At 31.6% G+C, this 19,971-nt stretch overlaps 2 protein-coding genes across 2 annotated transcripts; one reads left to right on the top strand and one right to left on the bottom strand.

Annotated features, from left to right (window-relative positions):
• Positions 1-8,900: 8,900 nt before the first annotated feature.
• Positions 8,901-10,744, bottom strand: LOC133292260 (uncharacterized). The gene is made up of 2 exons (XM_061490655.1): positions 10,640-10,744; positions 8,901-10,334 (listed from the first exon to the last, which is right to left on the bottom strand). Exons 1-2 carry the CDS (start codon positions 10,742-10,744, stop codon positions 8,901-8,903), a joined length of 1,539 nt encoding a protein of 512 aa, XP_061346639.1.
• A 6,977-nt stretch (positions 10,745-17,721) lies between these two features.
• LOC133292276 (uncharacterized protein At5g01610-like) lies at positions 17,722-19,555 on the top strand. The gene is made up of 3 exons (XM_061490676.1): positions 17,722-17,833; positions 18,662-18,716; positions 19,055-19,555. The coding sequence occupies exons 1-3, from the start codon at positions 17,747-17,749 to the stop codon at positions 19,435-19,437; spliced, it is 525 nt and encodes a 174-aa protein (XP_061346660.1). The 5' UTR covers positions 17,722-17,746; the 3' UTR covers positions 19,438-19,555.
• The last annotated feature ends 416 nt before the right edge of the window (positions 19,556-19,971 follow it).

Below are 19,971 nucleotides of genomic sequence, written 5' to 3'. Positions count from 1 at the left end.
CATGGAAACTAACAGCCATAGCAATCCTGACATAGCATTCAATTACTTAATTAGTTCATTTTCGTATGTCTCTCATGTTTTAAATAAACAAAAATTCACCCATTTCATCATAAACTTGTGCAAATTTTTAAAAGGTTTATTGTAAAGATTATATTAATAATTTGATATTATATTTCTCTAATATATTTTCTCATATAAGAATTCATTGATTTTGAATCGTCAACAATACATATGTTTATCTACTTATGTTAAAAAAAATTAATTAATTATTAATAGAATTGGATGATAAGTTTAAACTCATAATTATTTGACTATATTAATAATTTTATATAAAAAATTTAAATCAGAGAAGCAAAATCTGATTTGTTCACCTCGAGGTAGGGCAACCATAATTTGCATGATCAAATTTTCGTAGCACTAAACCAGGAGCTTTATTCCTGTGGGCTATGTATAATCTCAAATAGATTTGTGCACGTGTTCTTCCAATTTATAGATAATTGAATTACGTGTTAACTCACTACAACATAAATGCTTTTTAGCCACGATAAAGATCATGGCAAAATATGAATAAAACCGTGGCTAAAATTTTTTTCCACTGTTTGCAAAACCGTGGCTAAAATGGGCGTTGCATTATTTTAACCACGGTGTTTTTTGCATGTAAGCACGGGCAAAACGAGCGTGATAACATTGAATTAGCCACGGTTTCACTTATGTTAGCCACGTTATTTCGTGGCTAAATGATTTAGATCCCAATGATAAAAAGTTTTATTTTGCCACAAACAAAACCGTGGCTAAATATAAGGAATTTTTTTTAAATAAAAAATATTACAAATTATCCTTATCATATAAAAAACAAATAATAAAAATTGCATTTGATGCAAGAACCAAATTAAGGGAAGTAATCAAATAATAAAGTGGAGTACACAATTTAACAAAATACATTTTACAATATAGCCAAGGGTGTAAGCTTATAGATATTTGGTGGATCTTAAAGGACAGTATATGTATATAATTACAAAAGAGGTCTGTAATTAATTAAATAGATCCGTATTTATTGCTTGAATTCCTCTCAGTGTTACAATGTCAGTTACAAGGACATCATCCCAATAAAAAGTCAAAAAAGGTGAAGGAAAACTCGAAGATTAGAGGGGGAAGGGACACAGATTTTATAAGGCCATCGACATAATACAATAAAAGCCTAAAACAACTAAATGTGACAAAGGTTGTAACATTTTTTCAACCTGTCATTTTAGTAATCACAATTATTAAGGTGAACTCCAATACAAGTTGTGAACCATGATTTACGCAAGAAACATCTGAAGTGGTCAGTGGTCTATGATTCTACTAAATTTTGCTGAATGTGAGAATCTTTTATCTTGTAATTCCAGGCAACTTCCATTGTCCATCATACCTTGTTCAATCAGATCTAATTGGATTGCTAAACCTGAATTAATCCAAACTGAGATTCATGAACTTGAATCAGTAACATTCTTTAAATAAACAGAACAAAAACAACTTGACTAGGGGTTACAAGACTAACATTCTCATAATATTCATTATAGCAACACTAACTTATATTACTTTAGGTGATTAAAACATATTTCTAAAGTATAAGAGACCTGGGCTTCTGGTATTATCTTCAGTTTGTAGCCATTTGGAACTTCAAACACATGATTTTCCTGCATAGGTAAAACAACAACAAATATAAGCTTGTTAGTCGTTAGTTTATATGTATGAAATATCCACCAGAATTAACAAGTAAAATTATTTTATTTTATTTTTTAGGCTACATAATTAAAGGAGCGATTAACATCTTTGTTATGAGACTCTGCTGCTTTTCAAGATTCTATTTCAAATGACTACTGGGTTAGTTTGATGGTTAAGAATCTGCAACCATTGAAGAACTTCGAAGGAATTTTTAAGTCATAACTCAAGAAAATAAAGTGTACCAAAGAAAAAAAAGATAATAATGTTTTGGAACAATAGTAGTGGATGGGGAGGGGGAGAGGGGTCCATGAAGGGAATAAATCTACTGTGTTAAGCAATGCCAGGACGTTTTGGCCATCTTACCATCCACGTCCCTATCGTATATCAACTGGTCAATTGATTTGGGTCTATCACGAATCAATTATCTTAAAAATTTAAACTGATAGGTAACACGAACAATTTTATATTACATATGTTTTGGAGGTAAGATAAGGAGGGTACAAGATCACGACAGTTCTTATTGGTACATGCATTATAGTACCTTTGCCCATAATGTAGTATGGATTCTCCTTTCTCATTAATCTTCATTGAGCCAACTCATTATAGAATCATTCTCCGCTTTAAGGTGTCTCCAACCCCGACTTTAGGCCAACTCAAGTCCCTTGATGATCCTCACCAACTCTGTCATTAGAGAAAAACAATGGCCAATTCGATAAGAAAACCCTGCTAATTAACCAGCTGTCATTCTAATCTGTAATTATCCCACCACACTCAACTAGACTTGGGTTACCCATAGCAGCGTCATTTGTATTGAGCTTAGTCCTTCCCGGTATTATTACCATTCTAGTACGCTTCATACATATCCAATTCACCAACTTCGTTATTGCCTCAATTTTTTGTTATTCGTTCGTATTTTGGTTCTTATGTATTGCCACATTACTCCAACCCCAAGCATGCCAGCAGATCATGACCATGAACAACGTAGACCAAGGTGCGACATAAGGTCCAGATATCAAGATAATTTTTTATTTAACAAATAAGTTTAGACATTTCAAGAGAATTTTTTATTTAAATAGGCTATAGCATAAGCATTTACAAAACTCTAACTAACTCGTGAATGCGACATATTTATTTATTATTTATGTTTTAAAGGCTCTTGTGCTGTTAAAATATCAGAAAGTTTCAAGACCTGTTCAAGGTACACCTGAAGTAGAAAGAGTTATAGGCTTGGCATCTGCACCAGGACCATCAAACTGAAGTGGACCTGGATTTCTATAAATATCGTCCATAATTGCATTTAGTTTCAACATGCTGCAAACAAGATCATGAATTAGAGCATGCCCTGAATTTACAACCAATAAATGAGACCAAACAAGCTGAGGTAAAAAAACAAAATGTGTATATAAATAGTGAGAGGAAAGGAGTAAGTACATATACACATACCTGACCAAGAAGAGTACAAATGAAAATCTCTAGTTATATTTTATATCCATGTGCACGCATATACACATACATCATACAACATGACAAAAAGTCTTACTCATGCTTTTCCTCTCAAGTCAACAATAGCTGGATGAATAGCAGGTTTTCCAATTGATGTGGATCCTGGATTTTGAGACCAGCGCTTCACTGTCATCATAGCATGAAGTTCATAATAGACAGACAAAACACTGAACATTCTCTACCATGAAAAGCATTGATATATAATACAAAAGCATAATAAATAACCATTAAACATGGGTTTCAAGCAAAAACATGAAAAAAAAAACATAGACATACTGCAATTGGAGCAGCCCCTCATCGCCACTTGTTTACAGGATTCTTCAGGTTAGTTGCAGTTGCCAAGTATCCATTTAAAATATCTAAAATATTTTAGAAGGAAAATATATTTAACTCACAAAAAAAACGTCCCAACGAATTACAAGCTACCAAAATTTGATTAAAATAAAATAAAGAAGAAAAAAACACTTTGGAAATGCTAAGTGAACCAAGTAATGACTAATGAAGTACAAGCTAGTACAATTCAATATACCAGAAACCAAACGAACGAGGAAAAATATATACTGTAAACAAAACTTTTAATTGATTATTTTTTTATTTTGTAAAATTAATCTTGTTCATTTTACAATTTATTTATTTTTTTGTAAATTATTTTATAGAGAATATTGATATCTTGTGAAATTAATACCTGTAATAATATTATATTTTTAATTCTTTCCTAAATACTCATACTCTTTATCAACCAATGCGCTTTACATGTTTTTAAATCAAGCTTATTGATTTTCCGAGCTGTTACTACTTGCTACCTATGTAGCACCGATACGACACGCGACACGTGACACGACACGACACGACACTCCGACACGTCAATCCTAAAAATTTATGGATTTCGACACGTTGGGACACGTTTTAATATTAAATAATATTTTTAATTTATATAGTGTATATTTCATTTAATATTTAATAATTTAACAAAAAAAATGAAACTAAATTAATAATACCCATCAACACGTTATAAAGATGGAAGCTTTAATAAAAAAAATAAGAATTGGGATAAGAGAGAGATATAATATCAGATAGAGAGATCAAATCATATTAGAGAGAGATCAGAGAGAAGAAGATACAACAAGAGCGTGATAGGAATTGACAACAATGATGCTGAGATGATCTCTTATCTACTTAAAGGGAAAAAAGAAAAAAAGAAAAAATTGATCAGGTGGAAGCTTTATTAATATATTTTAACTTTTAAAAAAAATTAAAAAAAATTAAAAAAAAAATTAAAAAAAAATTAAAAAAAAAATAAAAAAAATTACGAAAATGCCATTTGACCGTGTCAGACACGATCAAATTCGCGTGTCGGAATGGTCAACGTATCGGAAAAAGTCAACCGCGTGTCCGACACCGTGTCGGAGCGTGTCGCCGTGTCGGAGCGTGTCGGACCCGACTCTTCCTGTTTTTACAAGTGTCCGTGCTTCCTTGCTTGCTACAACAGAAAAATAAATTAGCCATTCAATACTGACCTTGTAACCGCAGCCAGATACACAAGCATAGAAACGTTCCATTAAAGGAAGGGATTAATCATCATTAACATGTAAAGACAACCATTTCATAATTAAGCTATTTAAAAAGCTACAAGCATATTGCAATTAATTGCCATTCTTCCCCAACATTGTCTTCATTTCAGAACTAACACTACATTTCTCTGACAACAACTCAACATATAGAAACCTTTCCTTTAAGGTCGCAGAATCAAACATTAAAGTAATTAAGAGAGAGAAATCATTAGAAAATAACTTTAATGTTAGAATAAATCAGACCATCATCAAGTTAAGTTGCAGATTGCAATCACTAATATGGTGAGTAAAAGAAGCAAGGGCGATAATGAAAATACCTCTGAATAACTGGCAGCTCCAGGAGAACGATCAATATAAGCACTCCACTGTTGATCCTTTATTACAAGATCCTTGTAGCATATGTGCTTGCAGTCCTCCAAACCTGGTTAACCAATGCTCTATCATTTGTAAATCAGAATCGTGTTCAGTCAACTAGCAACCCAACTTTTACAATCACATTTTTTTCCTTTCTTTTTTCTCATAATGTGCCAAGAAGAATTAACATACTAATTTATCAAGATAAACAATGTCTCAACACAATCACCAGAAGTACCAAAGTAACCAACAAGTGTCCAATTCTATTAACCTTTTGTCAAACACTTAACAGGCATTTTCAGATAAGAACACAATTTCACCAGCTGAAGCTAAATCAATTTGAATTAAGAACAGAAATTTCACTAGTTAAAGCTAAATCAGTGATAATCCAAAATTACAAACCAAAAGAAATCCCTACCTTCGATTCATGCGACTCCGATGATGAGATTCTTAGCAAAACTAGAAGCAAGAATAGCAAAACGCAGAGTAGGAGCTTGAGATCACAACATTAATTAACCGAAGCAGTTGTGTGGACAGGGATGATGTAGTGAAGCAACTAAGACAAATGGAAGACGAAGCGCTAATTAACTAATGTTGTATTATCAAATAGATCAATAAGATTAACATAAAATCACAGCTCAATTTATAGAGCTACGCCTTATATTGATTAAATTCAAAAAGAGAGAGATGATAGGGGAAAGAGAAAGCAAACCTTCTAAATTAAAAAATATTTTCAAATAGATGGAACGATAAGTGATCGAAATGTATTTGGGTATTTAGACATCCAGGAAAATCGGGGTAGTGAGTGGGAAGTCAGTGGCAGTGATGGCCAGCAGTTTAAACGGGTCTACGCGCTAACTAATTGCAACGTGCTTTACGCATTGCTAAATTGCCGTGGTGAAATGTCATTTCTGTTGTAGTGACTGTTAACTAATTTAAGAGCAGTTTCACGTGTTCAATTGTTCTTACTTTTTACAGTAGTGTTTGTGTTTCCTACTAATTATTTTATAAAATTAAGTAACCCCCACTCTACACTTGAAACATTATCAAAGACAGATTTTTTTGGTCAAAATTCTCGGTGGAACATTGGTACATGAGCATTCTCATTCTTTCTTTCTTTCAATACAATTTTGGTTGGCACACGTGCACAAAAATTTAGACCAACTGGATTCCATGTAGAAAAAAATGTACCATACCTTTGAGGTTCAATTGCTCCGAAAGAGATAAATGCCTTTGATTGGAAGATAACTCTTATCCCCCACACGTGTAGTGTAATATTTAATGCCTTAAATTGTTGACCTTCCAAATGAAACAAAACATGCTTACAGCTACACCTCAATTTGATTTAAACCATGTCACATCCTAACGTGTAATAGTCTTGTTTTTCCTTTGAAAACAATGCATACAGACCTAATGAGTATTGCCAAAAAAAAGTTTGAAAAAATATATTATATAGAGGCAAGATCCTTTGATACTGGTGCCAAATTTAAAGTTTGACATCTCATCTGAGAGTCGTTGAATCAAAAAAGATCAACGACTCTGATTTGTAAATCATTAATCTTTTCTGATCTAACGGCTCTCAGATGAGGTGTCAAATTTCAAATTTGACACCGGTGTCAAAGTATCCTGCCTCTATATATATATATATAATAGAGGCAGGATACTTTGACACCTCATCTGAGAGCCGTTAGATCAAAAAAGATCAATGGTGTCACATGCTTACAAATCACAGTCGTTGATCTTTTTTGATCTAACGGCTCTCAGATGAGGTGTCAAATTGTAAATTTGACACCGGTGTCAAAGGATCCTACCTCATATATATATATATATATATATATATATATATATATATATATATATATAGGGGGAAAACACTATTCTCATGCTACATGAGATAAATTTTTTCTCCTACACATCCTTCGATAACTGTGTCATTTTTTTTTTCAGATGATGAAGCCCACAAGTTTGTCTCTATGACCTGAGATAACTTATCTCCTTTAACATGAGATTAATAATACTCATATATATATATATATATATAGGGCTTAGCGGATGTATAATGATCGGATCTAAGTTTTGGTACGGTCAAAAAATTATAATTATGTATTACGGATAGTACATAGTTATAATATTAAAGTTATATTTTTTTTCTCTTTTCAGAAATTTAACTATGTACTATAGGTAGTACATAGTTATAATATTAAAACTATTTTTTCTCTCCTCAGTAACTTTTATACAGTTGTCGGGCGACGTAGGAGAGAAAAAAAAATAACTTTAATATTATAACTGTAAAGAATCACTTCAACACAAAATCTTAAGATGTTAAATGAGGACGTTTTTAATGATTTATATCAATTTCTAACAATAACTATGTATTACTTGTAGTAAATAGTTAAATTTTTGAAGAAAAAAAAAACATAATTTTAATATTAGAACAATATACTACCTAGTACGTAGTTATAAGTTTTTGACCACACCAAACCTTAGATCCAGTCACATGACAAATTATTTTGCCATATATATTTATACGATTTAATGTCTCTCGTATTATAGAAAATAAAATTATGTCTTACACACACATAAAATAAAAGTGTGTGAAATCCATATTTTATACTCCCACACACTTTTATGAGAGTATAACAACATGAGAAATATAATCTCATATATATAATACTAAGTATTTGCGCATACAATTTGTTAATAGACAAATGTTGACTTCAAGATTCCCACCCTTTCTTTATGTGACAATCTGCCGTGAAGCAAAATCTGAAATGTCACAAGTGTTTTCGAGGACAAGACCCATAAGAATAGATGGGCGAGTAAATTGGTTAAATTGGTCTATTTTTAACAATTGACCAGCACACCCTTCTGGAAATTTGAAAACAAAAAATGCATGTTGTGCAATCCACCCATTAACTTGCCCACACCGGAAGGTATATTTTGCCTGCCAAATGGGGACCAAAGACTAAGAATACAAGTTGTGTGTCTGACTCGCTAAACATATTTGTCATGATTGAAGATGAAGACTCAGCCTCACAAATATGTTCAGGTTACCTAAATTTATTTTATTTTATCATCGGGCCAACTAAACCAAGTTCAAGCATTAATACTCTTATGTTTCTAAACCACCAGAAGAATTTGGACTTCATAGCCTCTAGAAGCCCATTGGGATACTAGAGTAGAAATAACAATGAACAGAACTGATTAAACAAAATTTGTATATATGGAATCTTACACTAGCCAAAATCATGTATAAATAATCAGATTTGAGTATATTTTCTCCGCTTATAAATAAGTATACATGCTTAAATTACTTAATTTCAATATTTATTGTAAAATTTGTACTAACCACTTATCAATAGAATTAACAAATTACTTTTCACCGCATATAATCTTCGAGAATCACAAATCGAGTGCATGCATCTTCCAATGTGTTAGAAGTCAGGCTCAAGTTGCAAATAAAGTGGTTCGTGCATAAACATTTACTGTTTCCAGATCAGATACAGATATATGCAATACAAAATAAGTCCAAATAGGTGACCCTATTTGCGAGATACAACAAATATTGCTGGGAATACTAAAACTAATTGTAATTGACAAGTGACAACTCACATAATCAAATGTTTGGTCCAGTTTAAATTTTGAGAAATAATTATTTTTTTTCAAAAATTCTCTCAAAAAGTTATTTAAAAATAAAAATAAAAAAACTATTTTCTTGAGTTGAACCAAGCATTGACCAAGTAAAGTAATGATGTGAGTTAGACTTTACAACTTCATATTTAGAACCTTACCTAATGGCTGGTATGATCCAGGTGTTGTTCCATTTGATGTGGAAGGACTAAATTGTTTAGGGGTAGATTCCTCCCTAAGAGCATCTAGAGCAGCCCTTCTTTTCTGCTTATGTTCCTTGTGTCTCCTTATTTTGTCCTCTAAAGCTGCTTTAGCATTCTCAGCTGACTCAGCCCTGCTAAGAGCCTGTTCTGCACGTGCCCTCAGCTGTGCTATTTTCACTGATGCACTTTCCACTTCCTTTTTCATCAATGCTAACTCTGAATGGCTTCCAACTTCATTTGTTTTCTCAGCCTCTTTAACCAAGTATTTGTATTCTTCCAAAGAGATTGTGATATGCTCATTTTTATTATCACTAATATTTCTCACTTCAGTTTGGGGAACTTGTATATCCTGTGAAGGATTAATCTTAGGTTGGATGTCAGTAACATATCCATTCTTCTGAAGCTGAGATTTCAGCAATGCAATCTCCACCTGTGCTTCAATATCTTCCTCCTTATTCATGTTCAAATCTGCTTTAGCCATCTGCAACTCACTTGTGAGTGATTCAATAGTAATATTTAAGCCATTTATTTCTTCCTTTGCACTTGTAAGCTCTTGTTTGAACTGATTCAATTCCATTTCTAATGTCTCAATGTAGACAGATTGATCCATGATCTTTCTTTCCTTTAGTTCCATGTCAATGTGAAACTGGTTTGAGTCAGATAAAATGAATGCTTCATTAGCTTGTGTAAGTTCCAATGGAAGAGAATCAACCAATGTAGACATATCCATCGGTTGATTAAGTAAACCCTCTAGCATTTCTATATGCTTTCTCATATCTTCTAGCTCTTGTGCTTGAGCAGTTGCTTTTGTAGCTAACTCAATTTTCTCTTCTTTCTCAGACAACATAGCAATCTTCTCTTTCTCAGCTTTAATAGCGGCAAGTTTTGACCTATGAATGACTTCTTCAAGCTCATTCACTTGTTGCATGAGTTCTTCTTTCTGTTCCTTTTCAATCTTCAAGGCATTTTCCAAATGTTCCACTTTTGTCAAAGCGTTCAGTTCTGAATCTTTAGCAGCAACAAGTTCTGTTTCCTTGTTAAGAAGCTCCCTTTGTGTGGCCTTCAATTCACTCAATACATGTGAAAGCTGGTCCCGGACCTTTACAGTTTCCAAGTTCTGATCAGCCCTCTCTTTCATCTCGTATTCAAGCTCTTCTTTGCGAGCTTTTCCCTCTGAAGATGCATTTGTGTACCTGTTTCTTTCAACATCAGACTTCTTCAGCAGGGAAGACAATTCATGAGTCATCTTTTGGTTGTGTTCCAGCTTAAGAAGTGCTTGCATATGTGCTGCATGCTTTGCTTCTAATTGTACCTTGCAGTTGGCTAATTCCTTTTTCAACTCCTCAAACTCTATTTCACAATCACACTGGCCAACAAATAAAGCAAAACAATGACAGTTAAATCATTAATGAGATCTATTTATCTCATGTAGCATGATAATATCTCACGTGACATGATATAATTATTTTCCATCATTAATCTCTGATGACCACTACACGGATATCCATGCATGCACAAACAACATTCAATTAATAATTGGATCAAATCTACACGAGTGAAAGAGACTAATAATTGAACGTCATAATATTAAGTGTGTGTTATGATAAATTCTATCATCTACAGAAGTCATGATTTGAAAGGTTTGAACTCAGGCCTGTGTTCCTTAGTTACCTTACTCTTGGTAGGCTGATATTTCTTCTGATGGTCTTTATCTCCAAACAAAGAGAGGGCATTTCGGACTGGTTCAATTGATTTAGTATCAATCTCACTACCCATGATTTTGCATAAAAAAATCTATGTCCACCAGTGTCAAAAGAAAGTCAAAAACCCCAAAATCTCCAGGTTATAATCTGAAAACATTAGAAAAACAACACAAAAACTGATATTAATTAAAATACACAGACATGTTACACATATGCCATCAAAGCACGGTAAAGAGAGCATCAAAGACAGAGAGTTTTCGCACAGTTAGTTAATTAACAATTAAGAAATTAAACATGAACTCAAAAGAACTTAATTGCATGTCTATACTTCATATGAAGACGTGTAAAAAATCAGCTACTGGTTTAAAAGTCATATACGTCAAACAAAAAGATCATGTCATGTCATGAGGAAAAATCTAAGGTACCATTATCAAGAATAAAAGAACTAAATATCAGAGAGGATAAAAAGATACCTGTAACTTGGGGATTGAAGGTGAGATTGCGAGGAAAAAGCAGAGAAAATAGGAAGAACAAAGACAAAAATATGAAAGTTCTCGTGAAATAGGTTTGTTTTGGAAGTTGTATTATAATGAGTTTTCCATTGCGGACAACACGATGCTGTAAAGTTGTCGTGGAGTATAGCCGTAGAAGAATTATTCTTGTTTGGTTCTTCTACCTTGAAATTGTCGGGGTAGAAGGGAAAAACCGCTGGTGTATAATGTATGCTGTAACACAAGGGAACATGTACACACTGAATTTCTTCATTTCCATGGAAATACTCTTCACTTATTTTATTTTTATTTTTTATCGTCTCTCCATGTGATGTGGTATTTGTATATATCCTTACTTTTAACATTTTATTTGAAAAGTTAATTAAGGGAATATATAAATCGATACAAAGTAATTTTTTACATTATATTTAGGTGAATTAATTATGAGTTTTACATTTATCATTTAACATGACACAAAAAAGTTTCCTACACACACAATATTTTGTGGGGCCCACACTTTTTGAAGCAAAAATAAAATAAAATAAATAAAGCACGCAAATTAAAACGAATCTCTATAACATTATACCATCATTTTTCTTATAACATAGCTCTTATAAAACCCAATAATTATTCTAAGCAGGATCAATTTTAAAAACTACGATTTCTATATATCATCTCATATCATATTATAGATTTTTATGATACCATATAATGAAAAAGTATTTCTGTAGTTGTGACAAAAATATTTTATCTCACAAAATTATCAGATATGACGTCGGAACCTAATAAAATTTTAAAAAAATAAAAATTAGCGGATCCGTTTTTTGTCTCAGAGACAGAAACTATTTTTCTGCCGTTGCTGCGTAAAAGTAATACCCATCATATAATATGGTTTGAGGTATACAAATTTTTTTTAAAATAATTTACAGTTTATCCCTGCGTGGTTTGACTCACAGTTTGTCGAGGCTTGTTATTGTTATTACATAGTTACCTTGTGATAATTTTCATTTTTTTTTTTTAATATTTCAATCGGATAATTTACATGTTATTTTTTACTATAGTGATTGCCTATTTTCTGATCCACCGCGAATATCAAACAAATTCAATTAGGTATTTGGGAGAATCATGTACTACATTCTTTCGGAATTCGGATACAACAAAGGGCTATCGGATGTTTTTTTTTTTTTCCTTTTGGAAGATACAGTCAATGCAAGATCCTTTGAATTGATTTAGATACATGAATATAAGAAATGACGAGAATTCTTATCAACCAGGATTTTTTAAAACATTTTTGGTAATTTAATATGTATGTTTAATAAAGAAATAGAAAATATCATACTAAGACTTTGTAATAAGAGAGTAAACTATATGAGAGCAAAGTGTCAAATTAACACAAAGAATGAAGTGTTTTTGGAGAGGGTAAAGTGTACGTACCCTATCACCTATAAGTTGACATGAGTTAGGGGTTGTTCTAATTTAATCAATGATCTCAAATTCAAAAATATTGTGTTAAAAATTTAGTAAAAAATATTTAAACCGGGTGCAATCAAATAAAAAAAATGTAAATACCCTTTAGAAACAAAATTAAACCATATTATTTTTTTCGAGTTTTAATGTACCCTGATGAAATTATACACAAAGTAAATTACCAAATAGTTTTTTTTGTACAAACCAAATATTTATTATTGACGGTTGATAGTTAGTTTCACAATAAATATTCAAAGGAAATTACTTTTCTCATGTTACATAAACAAAATATTATCTCCTACACTCACATTTCTCAAATGGGTCCCACAAGATTTTTTTCTCTCCCCTTTAACTCTTTTCTTTCTCCTACTTTTTGTTTGAGTATGAGATAGTACTTTTCGTATACAACATAAGAGAAGTATTATCCATATTCAAAATTCTACTAAATATAAAAATAATAATAAAATTAATTGATGAACCGGTGGAAAATTCTAAAAAATAAATTAACACATTAAAAATAATAATTACATAAGTAATCTCACAATTTTTGGTTTGATTCATGCTCAAACCACTATTTATCAATATTTTATTTCTATTGACACATTATCAAATTTAAAGTTAATATATTCAAATATATTTTTAATAAAGTACTAAAGGAGAACAATAACAATTACAATGCTTTAACAAAGCTCAATATAAATACCTTAATTTCGAATTTTTTAATCTATAAAATAAAAATGGTTCAAGATTATGTTTGATATATCGATTTTATTTTATTTTTTCGAGAAAATGACCGGTTATCTAGGAACAAAAACAGGGTCGGAGCAGATAATCCAATGATTGTCATTTTGTCATATACATCTAAGAAAATAGATTAAATATTAAAACTGAAAATTTAAAAATTAAATAAATATCAATTAATACCATTTATTAGTTTGGTCAAGAAGGATAAATTGCAACTAAAGTAGAAAGCAAGTAATGGAAAAATAATTATGTGATCCAGGCCCACTTAATTATTTGGTGATCCCTCTCACATGAGTGATTTTTTTTTTTCATTTTTGTTCCTCCTATTTTTTTCTTCTCCAATTTTGCCCCTATTTTGAGAGAAGGAGCACCCCAAATTTTATGGGCCAAGAGCACTACATTTTCTCTCCAAGTAATGAGAGATTTAAGTAATTTATATTATGTTATGTGTTTAATTTTATTTGTATCCAAAAAAACAATTAAGGTATCAGAAGTTTTTTTTTATATATATATAGAATGGAAATTAAACATATATCCTAATATAAATTATCCAAATATTACACCGGATCAATCCTAGTAGCTTAGGGATCAGAAGTTTAGGAGCCGTTAGGTAGTAGCCATTTTTTAGGATTTTGGAAAAACTGAGAGTGATAATTATATTTAACCATGTTTGGTACAAGTTTTTTAAAATTTTCTCAGGAATCTGATTTTCTCGAGATTTTATTTTGTGTGTAAATTTTTTTGAAAATACCATCCAGAATTACCATCCAAGGGTGGTATTCTAAGATTTCTATGTCAAAAGAAAATTTAGTACAACTAAACATAACATTAAGAAAATTAACCCAATCTTCTAGGAATATTTTAGTCTACCAAACACCTCTGTGGTAACATTCTCAGAAAACTCATATTTTTATCATATTCCTTGAAATCGTGATTCCCAGATAAAAAAAAAAATTCTTCTCTACCAAATTTTCTAAGAAGACAAAAATACAGTCAGAGAAGAAATAACTTTATGTCCACGGTTGGCTCAAACGTCGGTAAACAACACTTATATACCAATAAATGGAGCATCTCTTTTTTTTTTCTTTTTTTTCGAGATAAAAATGGAGCATTTCTCGTCACCAATTATAGCCGAACCAGCAATAAATGACAGTAAAGCATTTAACAACATTCAAAAAAATGCTACTAATCGACAATCCTGAAGTGTGGTTAAACTAATTTTTTTTGTATTGATGTGCCCGTAAGTCACATGTTAGGTTTGTCCTATTATAGACCTGTGTGCATCTTTCCTCCACCTACAATGGCGGGAGCTTCCATTTTCATTCTTTTTTTTTCTATTGTGAGGGAGAGTTTTGTCGTGGACGTGGTTATGATCAGATTAGTCGATTAAATGATAAATTGGTAGAAAAATCTTCAAAAAAATAAATAAAAAATTCCGATAAAAAAAATCCACGCAGAGTATTAACTGTTAACTTCCTCCCTCAAGGATTCAAGTCTTAGTTTGTCGATACGCATTAAATATATATTTGATTTCTCTTAAACAAGATCTTAGGTTGAAGTCATTGTGAATGAAAAATTTTTCCTTTGGTGCAAGGCTCAAGGTGACACACATTTGAGTGGCTCAATATTGTCTCCTTGTCTCTTCATGATCTAGAATCTTCTCTCTCTTATATATGTTTCGTAAAGGATTGGAGGAGTTTAGAATGTGAGTTGGATGAAAATACTTCTAAAGAGAAGATTGAGAATTAGACCTCTTTACGAAAGTTTGAGTACCATCATTGTAGATAAGGTTTAAATGAACCACCTTTTATTCATGAATTTTGATTTCTTGTATTCCATTATTTTTAAAGCGGAAGTTTGATTATGAACTAATATTTCATGATTTTTACTTCTTCATATTGAAGAAGGTTTTCTACGTTAAAATTTGATTGTGTTTTTCTTTGTCTCTCTCTTTTGTGTTTTTCATTTTCGCTGCGCAAGGCCGACCTGGTGGCTATAGACCGACTTGTGATTGCCAAACTCCGAGCTCGAAGTGCCAACTTGCAAATGCTTCCGCGCCGACTTTGAGGGACTATCATGTCCCAACAGGAGGATACTTATAGTTTATCCAAAAAAAGATATAGAAGTATAAACCAAAGCTCTTCCAGGAGTCATCGTAGGAGATTAGGAGATAAGGAATGTGTAAGGAGACGGTGAATCTATATTCTAGGGTATCAACTCATGAAAGTTATGGATATCATATGCCTCTTCGATTGATGATGACAGGTATATATATATATATATATATATATATATATATATATATATATATATATATATATATATATATATATATATATAGGGAAAACATTTCTGCAGCCACTTTAGATAAGCTTTTCTACAACTATCCTTTTTTCACTAAGTAAGACCGGTCATACATTAAAATTGCATTTTCTCTCTCCGTCACGTCAGCCGACAATGTCTGAGGGAAGAGAAAAAAAGAACAGCTTTATTGTTATCACTAAGTACGACCGGTCGTACTTAGTGAAAAAGGGTAGATGTAGACAACTTTATCTAGAGTGGCTGTAGAAATACTTTTCTCATATATATATATATATATATATATATATATATATATATATATATATATATATATATATATATATATATATATATATATAAAGAGAGAGAGGAAATGATCCATTTACAATTTGGGTAAAGTATGTGTCATTTTAAAAGATGTAAAGTTGTGTTATTTTAAAAGAGAGAAAGAGATAGATAAAGGAGAAGAGAGAGTTGACATAAAAAATAAAGGTGTGGATCCCACCTCTTTGTGAGAGTGAAATGATATAAGTTGTGTCATTTAAAAGGATAAACACTTTTCTCTTACAATTTTTTTTACAAATTACACTAAGTATGAATGGTCATACACTCTTTTTTACAAATTACACTAAGTATGACCGATCATATACTTTTAATTAAATTATGACCGATCATACTTAATATAGTTTGTAAGAGTTTGTAACGAGAGAGATGAGTCATAATTATTTTGTCCATTACATTTACCGTTATGACTTATGAGTGAGGGAATACATCACCTATGCGTACTATGGTGAGTTAAGAGTGAAAGATCATTTACAATGAGATCTATGTACTCAGTAGGACATTAGGTGTGATGCTGGTACGGAACACCATCAAAGTCAGCTTATACATCTCATAATCTATAAATATTTTAATTTGAGATTGTATTATAAATTTATTCTAATTAATATATTTTTCTCATAAAGAAGCTTGTAAAAATACTCGTTATTTACTGATAATCTTTTAATATAAAATTTTCTTTTGTTGTTGGGTAATATTTTTTAAATTGATTTTTTCTAGGGTTATATTTTTAATATTGATTTAAGTTGGCGTGGTATCATTGCTTGTCATGTTTGAAGGCATAATGAAGCTCGCAAGATCGCATCTCATCACGTTAACGACCGATTGAATGTGAAACATCACCGACCTCTACAAAAGTTGTAATCATACATTCACTGGAATTGCTGTTAATTTAGATTACAAGACAAGCTAAGTAACTAACTATATAATATATCACATTCAAGCAGTAGCCAAAACTAAAATTCTCTTATTATTTTTTGTTTTCCAGTGTTCAGGTCAGGCAAAATGTATACATCCGCTTGCTTACACCTTCATTGGTATGTATGGATGGATGAAAATTAGCATCAACAAATTATAACTCAAATTAAATATGAAACTAAGTCTTCTGCTTAAGTCCTGTTTTTCCATTTTAACCTTAAAATCCAAATTAAAGAGAGAAAAAAAGAGTCTGTTTGGATCCTCTTATTTTTAAGCTAGAAATTACTTATAAGCTAAAGCTAAAAAAAAAAACTTAAAAAAAGAAGCTAAAAGCTGTTGGAAAATTACATAAAAGTTTTAGCTTAAAAATATTTCAAAAAAATTATCTCTCTCTATCTTTATCACTCTTCATTAAAAAAAAAAGCACACATTTCAAGAAAAACATATAAGAGTTTTTAGTTTTCAATTTTTTCTTCATTATAAAAACAAGAGCTTTTATTTATAAGAACTTTTTCCAAAATCTGTTTGGCGTAGCTTATGCTTAGAAGAAGTTCTACCGGTGAGAGAGGATCCAAACATAAACAGTACATCCTTACACAGTGCCGTTTTCACTTTCAGTATTTTCTGCTTTCCATTTGTTCTTTTGCATTAATATATCTGAGTTTTTATTGGAAAATTCTTCACCATTTTACTTTCATGCAGCGTCCTGAGTTGTCTCACTTACCATCCAAGATAAAGACATGTTCTAAGTGTTTAAACACGATATTTCCTTTCTTTCTTTAAGAGAAACTGAGAATTGGTAAAGTAGAAGGAAAATGGATAAAGCTCTCACTAAACTGGGAGGATTTTGGATCTCCAAGAAAGCCAAGAAAGAGATTTCCAATATTACGGACGACCTATCTGTATGTCTCTTTGTTAGAAAAATTTTATTTGTTTACCTTCAAATCTTAAATCTCTGGTTGCTTTTGTGTTATCTTTATTTAGGATGAATGACTTAATAGAAAAATTCTAGAACTAAAAGATTTGACACAAAAAATACTTGCAACTCTTTCCAAGACTCTCATACTCATACCTTTTGATATTGAATGTGAAAGCCATGATTTTTGTATTATGGTGTCGAGAATAGGCTATTATGTGCCTCTGTGTGCATCCTATTCGCCCCATTGTTCTTGCAATTGTGATGTTTACCTTATTAGTAGATATTCTTTCTGCTTTTTGTATGTCTTATCTCGCAGGCAAGATCTGAGAATCTTCAAAGAAGAGGGGATAAAAGTAAAACCACAAAAAAGGATAGATAAAAGTGTGGAACAGAAGTAGCCACATCTGAAATTTGAAATTCATAGTTAATTGATGACTATGAAACTTTGGGGAAATGAATTTGAGTCTATTTGTTCTTTTGAAAATAAATGATTGAATCTACTTCACCTATATTTTTAGTTGATAGTAGGATTAATCATGCTATCAGATTAATTTTCTGAAGAGTCTTGCAATGTTACGGGAATTAGAGAGGTATTTGTTCTTTTGTTATTTCAAAATTTTGTTCGGAATATATGATCATTATGAACAGTGAACCAGAGTGAAGTGTTTGATGATCAAGGTAAAATAGGAGGGGAAAATTGCAATTCAGAAGAGTGCCTCTTAGCTTTTTGTTCTTTCTGTCTATGTAAATTGATTTGTTGCAGTGCATACTTTTATGTAAGAGAATGCTTATTCCGTGCTTGCAATTTCAGTCTTTCTCAAATACTGTTGAAGAGAAGGCAAAACTTTTCATCAACAAACTTAAAGGTACCTAGTATTTTTAATTTTTTACAACAATTTTGCACTTGTGGTTCGAGTATTAACATGCTATGACTTGTTCCCGCTTAAACTGCTTTAAGAGTTTAATCTAAATTTTAATTGTTAAGATCCATAGTTCTGCTAGGGAGACAGTAATACTTAAGACAAATGATTTTCCAAAAGTTAAAAGTTTATTCAGGACACACATCATATGTTAAGTTTTTAAAATGTTCAACTTATATAAAGTTTATTCAGGACAAATATCACTGTGGCAAAAATAATAATGAAAAATGATAATGACAATCATAATAACATTTGACACCCGGTTTTGTTCTGTTTTCTATTAGGTAAATCCATGAAAGCTTTACCAGATCTCCTTCGAGAGTACAACCTTCCTTCCGGTCTGTTTCCCCGCAACATAACATGCTATGAGTTTGATGAATCAAAAGGAAAGTTGATAGTGTACATGTCCTCCCCCTGTGAGGTGTGCTTCAAGGACTCATCCATTATAAGATATGCAAATCGGGTCAAAGGGACATTGTCAAAGGGGAAGCTCATTGTTACAGATGGAATGAAGACTAAGGTTTTGGTGTGGGTCAAGGTCACTAGTGTTGCTGTTGAGAGTTACAAGTCTGACAAATTATGGTTTACTACTGCTAGTGTGAAGAAATCAAGGCCCAAAGATGCCTATGAAATGCCTCGTGAAGCTATTAACGTGGAAGAATTTTGAGGCACTTTATATCCTACTTATACTGAGTCATGATAGTACACTTGGAAATATACATTTGACATTGTGAACTATGATGTTAAATAGCTCACGTTATGGATTTGCAATATCAATAATATTACAATGGTGATTAGTATGTAAGATCTAATTGTACTTGGTGTGTTCTGCTCTAATGATTGTAGTTTGTGAATAGAAAGGTCCCAACTTTATTTTGCTTATAGGAACAAGGAGAAGAGTCCATGAACGAATAACGAGCGCCACATTGAGAATTTTCTGATCAAGGCAGTTCTTTCTTTTAACATAAGCTTGTTTGATGGAAAGTAGTGGCCATTGACTATACAAAAAAAAAAAAAAAAAAAAAAAAAAAAAAGTATTTGCCATTGGCCAATTAGGTTATAAATTTAAAATAAGATGATGATGGCCTGTAATTTTAATTTAATAATTTAAACTTTTATTCTTTAAATAATATTTGTTCGACGCAAAGAACTTATAATTCCTGTCTTTTTTTCTGTGCCTAAGTTGTTTAGATTTAAGAAA

Source organism: Gastrolobium bilobum, unplaced genomic scaffold (genome assembly GCF_033153095.1).
Source record: "Gastrolobium bilobum isolate Gb01-03AN ecotype WA unplaced genomic scaffold, APGP_CSIRO_Gbil_v1 utg2182, whole genome shotgun sequence".
NCBI lineage: Eukaryota > Viridiplantae > Streptophyta > Magnoliopsida > Fabales > Fabaceae > Gastrolobium > Gastrolobium bilobum.
Note: the sequence above shows the minus strand (reverse complement) of the source record. Positions and strands in the feature narration are given on the sequence as shown.

Bases quoted from the DNA above. Each gene is read 5' to 3' on its own strand.
- LOC133292260 (XM_061490655.1), bottom strand. From the start codon at position 10,744: ATGGGTAGTGAGATTGATACTAAATCAATTGAACCAGTCCGAAATGCC. The intron at 10,335-10,639 runs GTAACTAAGGAA...TTTGTTGGCCAG, and splicing joins ATCAGCCTACCAAGAGTAAG to TGTGATTGTGAAATAGAGTT.
- LOC133292276 (XM_061490676.1), top strand. From the start codon at position 17,747: ATGGATAAAGCTCTCACTAAACTGGGAGGATTTTGGATCTCCAAGAAA. The intron at 17,834-18,661 runs GTATGTCTCTTT...TTGCAATTTCAG, and splicing joins ATATTACGGACGACCTATCT to TCTTTCTCAAATACTGTTGA. The intron at 18,717-19,054 runs GTACCTAGTATT...GTTTTCTATTAG, and splicing joins TTTCATCAACAAACTTAAAG to GTAAATCCATGAAAGCTTTA.